The 5,357-nt window shown below is 27.2% G+C and overlaps 2 protein-coding genes across 2 annotated transcripts; one reads left to right on the top strand and one right to left on the bottom strand.

Moving 5' to 3' along the window:
• The first annotated feature begins 1,329 nt into the window (after positions 1 to 1,329).
• On the top strand, positions 1,330 to 3,438 carry LOC149030932 (uncharacterized). The gene is made up of 6 exons (XM_089177203.1): positions 1,330 to 1,500; positions 2,158 to 2,337; positions 2,406 to 2,778; positions 2,886 to 2,998; positions 3,080 to 3,230; positions 3,289 to 3,438. The coding sequence occupies exons 1-6, from the start codon at positions 1,334 to 1,336 to the stop codon at positions 3,436 to 3,438; spliced, it is 1,134 nt and encodes a 377-aa protein (XP_089033329.1). The 5' UTR covers positions 1,330 to 1,333.
• A 137-nt stretch (positions 3,439 to 3,575) lies between these two features.
• On the bottom strand, positions 3,576 to 5,351 carry LOC149030931 (ribosome biogenesis factor Nop53). The gene is made up of 3 exons (XM_089177200.1): positions 4,443 to 5,351; positions 3,847 to 4,370; positions 3,576 to 3,734 (listed from the first exon to the last, which is right to left on the bottom strand). The coding sequence occupies exons 1-3, from the start codon at positions 5,205 to 5,207 to the stop codon at positions 3,668 to 3,670; spliced, it is 1,356 nt and encodes a 451-aa protein (XP_089033326.1). The 5' UTR covers positions 5,208 to 5,351; the 3' UTR covers positions 3,576 to 3,667.
• Positions 5,352 to 5,357: the final 6 nt, after the last annotated feature.

Below are 5,357 nucleotides of genomic sequence, written 5' to 3'. Positions count from 1 at the left end.
CATATTTCAAAATGATTTCCATGTATATAAAAATATTCTTCTCTAGGCTCTTTTATATTAATAATTAAGATAACAGTAGAGTTTCAGATAAACTAGCTGTTATTTATGTTAAGAATAAAATCATTTCTCTTTATTACTCTTCCTTTTACGGATTTGAGGGATCCGTTCCCTTTACAATCGTTTAACAACGAGTCGTAAATCTACCTGCATTATTATAATACTTAATTGAACAATATAAATTAGAAAACTATTAATCTATGCTAAAATAACATCTTTGTAAGAATAAAATTGACAAGCAAATTACATTATACAACAATGAAAAAAAATCATAAAACTAAGAAAACAACATTTACCATACTAATGCAAATACATCAAACCTTACAGAGATTGTTTTACTTTACTCTGTTGTCAGTTTTACCCATTCTCAATTTTTTTATAACATCTTCACATTTACTTTATCCTTCAACTGTTTCCTTCCAAGATTAAACATATTTTCACCTGTTTCATCCTCTGCCTGTATCAAACTAAAAACCCAAATAGCGGAACTCATCCACTCTCTCATCCACCCGTTCACCATTCATCCTCCATTCATACTATATTTTACTTGTTCTCTTTCTTGAACACTACCTTTTTCGTCCTATTCACATTTATCGTTCTTTCTCACATACTTTTAAAACACACTTATCAACATTTGCATCCCTCTTTCATCGTCTGCTAGTAGAACCACATCATCTGCATATGTTAGCAAGCACACTTTTCCATTCCCTAAATGCGTTCTCCCTTTTCCCCTTTTCTGTAATTTTTTCTTCATATCCACCACAGAACAGAAGAGAGCTTAAAGGGCAGGTTTGCCTGTGAGCCCTCTTCTCATCAAAAACTCTTCTCCTTTTACGTCCCCTTATTCTCACTTTGACCCTCGGTTTCAGTGATGCATTCCTTTATTCTTTCGATCAGTCTATCCCTTCTCTCTTAATGTCTACCACAGTAAAAAACTTTAGAATAAAGTGAATGAGCAACCTAGTCAATAAACCATAGATTTAAATTTACCTAAAAAATACTTATATTAGGATCGAACGAAAAAGGGGTAAATATTTCGCGCCGTAACACGTCACTCGAGGGGGTAGTAACCATGGTGAAGATATTTAACAATAACAAGTGGACAATATATTAATTTGTTTAATTATCGTTAGAGTGTACGTCAATCGTGGACCCGCGCGATTTCTAAAATCAAATATAAAAATTAAATCCACATTATATATTTATATTTATTAAATTCAACAAAGATTAATATTACAAAATTGTAATAAATAGTAATATATAATCATAAGAAAAAATGGTTGATCTAGAAAAGGATAAAGGCAATATAAGTTTGCCTCGACGGTTACAGTCTCCTGATCCTGATGATAAAAAAATAGAAAATAGTGTTGAACCTATGATTATTAATATGCAAAGAGCAGTCTATGATTTAAAAATTAATAATATTAATAACAAAATCCAAAAGTATAAAGTATTGATATATGTAGTAATAATATTAAAATAGATATTTTTAATTGAAAAGTCTTAATGTTTATTAGGTTACAAGAACTAAACGATGAACTTATAAATGATTATGAAGAGACTGAGTTACTTTTAACTTCAAGAGATACGGAAACAGCTAATGAAATCGCTCAATTAACGCGACATTTGTCTGTCGAATTATCAAAATTAGAAAATTTAAAAAAAATTTAATGTTCTAGAAAAAGAAATAATAAACGATAAATTGCTTCATATAGAAAAAGTCAATTTTATAAATGATAAATATGCGAAGAAACGTTTAGAATTGACATCGAAAATTAAACCATTAAGTAATTATTTTTCCGATATTTTTCTATTCCTTAATATAAATTAAAATACTGAAAAAAACAATATAAGCAACTTTAGAATACATTATTAGATGCAAAAATAAATATGTTGGAAAATTATAGAAGGTTGCAAGAAGTTCTTCAAGAAAAATTAGAAAGTAAAAATAATTTTCTACTACAGGAGGAAGAAAAAGTAGAAGAAGAAGTTAAACAAATTCAACGGAAATTTAAACTTGACAGAGAAAAGTATATATCAAATACATAATTATATGAATATTATAAATAAAAAAATTAATATTTATTAATATTAATATAGGCTTAAAAAGGACATGTACAATCGTCTTCTTGACTCTGCTGGAATTTTTCAAATGGAAATTTCAACGTATATGCAAGAACCTATTCATAAACTTATAAGAGAAAATATTATGTTGAATAATTATTTGACAGAAATTATGAATGAAAATCTTTCCAATAAAAAAATATTTAAGAACTTCGAGTAAGATTATTTTTTTATTATTAATTATAATTTATTTGTGCACAAATGTTTTATTTTACTTCGTTTAGGCATACGAAGAAGATGCTTTTAGAAAAAAATAAATTCAACTATTTAGATACTGAATATAATATAAAAGTTACTAACATTCAAAATCATTTATTGAAAATTTTAAAAGAAGTACATAAAGATACAGAAAAACGTTTGATTAATTTCAATGTTTTAAATCAATATAATCCTGTGAAATATTTTATTGAAAGAGATCACGCACAAACACAGACTAATACCTGTGAGGTGCATGTAAGAGAATTGGAAATTATGTTACACGAAGAGAGAATTAAAATTAATAATTTAAAATATATTAGAAAGAAAACACAATGTAAAATAAAGAAATGTAGGGAAACGCTTTATGATGTTAAATACGCTATATTATGCGCTCTAAAGGTACAATAAATTAAAAATTAAAATATTGTATATTACATATTATACATTTTATACATTGTATACATTTAAATTATATAAAATTACAATAATTGAATTGCTTTTTATAGATGACAGATAGTAACTCTAATTTTGCGCAAATGGATATAACAAATTTGTTGGTATGTTTACAAAACATTATTTTAGAAGGACAAGACTGTATGTCGAACATTATAATTAAATCGTTAGTATTTATATTCATATTTTATATAACTCAATTGCAATCAGATCACATGAAATATTAATTTAAAATATAAATATAAAGGATAGAATCTATACCACAATCAAGTAATGTGTACATTCATGGAGATCTTGGATTTGAACCTAAATCGATTAAATTAAGAGAATCTACTCAAATAATAGAAAAGGAAATCTTCCCATCAATCACCTCGGAAGCATTTAGTATTAATCAACTAGTAAGATTTATTTTATAGATAATAAATCGACAGATTACTTAAATAATGAATAATATAGGAAAAACAATCAAAAGAAGTTTTAATGAAAGATAAAAGTTCAATTTTATTTGAGACACCATCAGTTAAGGAATTTATTGAAATTGAACATTCAAATGCAGAGGATTCAGTTTCAGAAGAATTTGAAGTAACAAAAATCAGTAATGATTAAAGTTATACTGAAACTTTCAAGGAACAAAAATAAAATTTTTTGATTAATTAAATTTATATTAGAACCACTGATTTGAGAAACTTATATAAGTAACAATACAGTTTATCAGTTTTTAATAATATTTTACTCTGTAAAAATTTAATTACTTCACCATTTATTTTTCATTAAAAAATATTATATAGTTTTATAATCATTGCTATTTATATTTATATATAAATACATTTCATCCTCATTCCTTTAACGTTATTTTATGATCCGGTTTAATATATCTCTTTACCTTAGCCTTGGTTCGTTTGCTAAAACAATACAATATATTTTTATTGATTTAATAATTACTATATAAATTAAAATCCATCTTTTCAATTATCATCACATTTATAAATAATAATGAAAAATAAAAATACTTACACAACAAGGTTAGCTGGTGCAACAATATTCCTTTGCTGTAACGATTTGTAACGATCCTTTAATAAATTACCAATACGTCCAATGTTTCTTAAATTTCCAGTTAATTCCTCTACTAACGTAAAGGAAGGTTCAGCAGGTTCGAATTTAACTCTACTCAATGTCTTCGTTTCTTTGGATTTTAATTTCTTTAATTCATTTCTTTTCTTTTGTAACATTTGTTCTTTCTTTTCTTTAATGCTTATTTGTTTTTGAAGTAATCTCAACTTGTATATATCAGATATTTTCTTTTTTTCCAATTTTGCTTGTGCTAATTTATTTGCCAAAATTTTTTGTTCCTTTTGCTTACGTCTTGTTACTAAAGTTTTCTTCTTATTTTTTACTGGTGGATTAACAGACTTAATATCATGATCTATATCGGTATCATCATTGTTATTATCACTGTTGGACTGTTCTTTATCTTCTTTACAAGGTAAGCCTTCGGCCAATTCCTTTAATGTATTTTTATCTTTCTCACTGGGTGAAATCTAATAAAAATAAAAACACAAAAGTTATTTAAAATACTTAATAAATAAAATATAAAAACTTATACGAATTACCTTTTTGAACATATTAGTAGTAACTCTATTCAAATGAGCTTCTTCTTTCATTAACTGTAATTCTTTCTGAGCTATATCATTTAACAAATTTTGATGATCCTTGTAAGATGGATTATATGATATACCAGGATGTGGAGCTTCTATTGCTGGTAAAGCTGATGGTTTTTTAAGTAAGGATGTAGGTAATTTCCTTTTCTTTAAACCCATATGTGAAAGAGTATGTCTCATAGTATCTGAAGTCATCCATTCTGTATCAATTTTGGATAAAACAGGATCTTCTTTATTCCAAATATCTTCTTTAAATTCATCTCGTTTAGGTCGATTAGCTCTTTTCAAATCTGCTAAAGCTCTATCCTGTTTTGCTTGTTTTTCTTTCAATTTCAAAATACCCTTTGTTTTTCTTTCTAATTCCTTGCGACGTAGGATTGGGTGTTTACGTTCTTCTGGAGTTCTAACACGATTTCTCTTTACGATTGGATCAGGAACAAGAGAATGCGGCTTTAACATACTAAAACACTTTGGCTCTGCATTTTTTAAGGCCAATCTACGCTGTTTTTTATCAACAGGTTTAATATCCTTAGTTGCAATACCTTTGTCAATTACAAACAAATCTTTATCTGATTTTTGAGAAACTGGCCCACCTAATCTTTCCTCTAACCTTTCTTCTTCTAAAAAATTGTCAACGTCCGTTATGTCAACGTGTTTTCTCCATGATTTTTTCGTTTTTTTAGAAACTTTACGTTTTTTAGTTTTAACGTCAATCATCTTGACGAATTTTTTACACGACCACGTGTATAGTAGAAAAATATCACGATGTAACTCGACTGATTTTATTTTCCCCACTCTTCTGGTTTTTTTATACTACTAGCGCTATCTGGCGTCTGATGCGACGACATAGAAAATGCGGTATAGCGG

Source organism: Polistes dominula, unplaced genomic scaffold (assembly GCF_049000335.1).
Source record: "Polistes dominula isolate Pdom_NZ unplaced genomic scaffold, Pdom_raw_medaka contig_20, whole genome shotgun sequence".
In the NCBI taxonomy this organism is placed as follows: Eukaryota; Metazoa; Arthropoda; class Insecta; order Hymenoptera; family Vespidae; genus Polistes; species Polistes dominula.
This window is presented reverse-complemented; position numbering and strand designations above follow the sequence as displayed.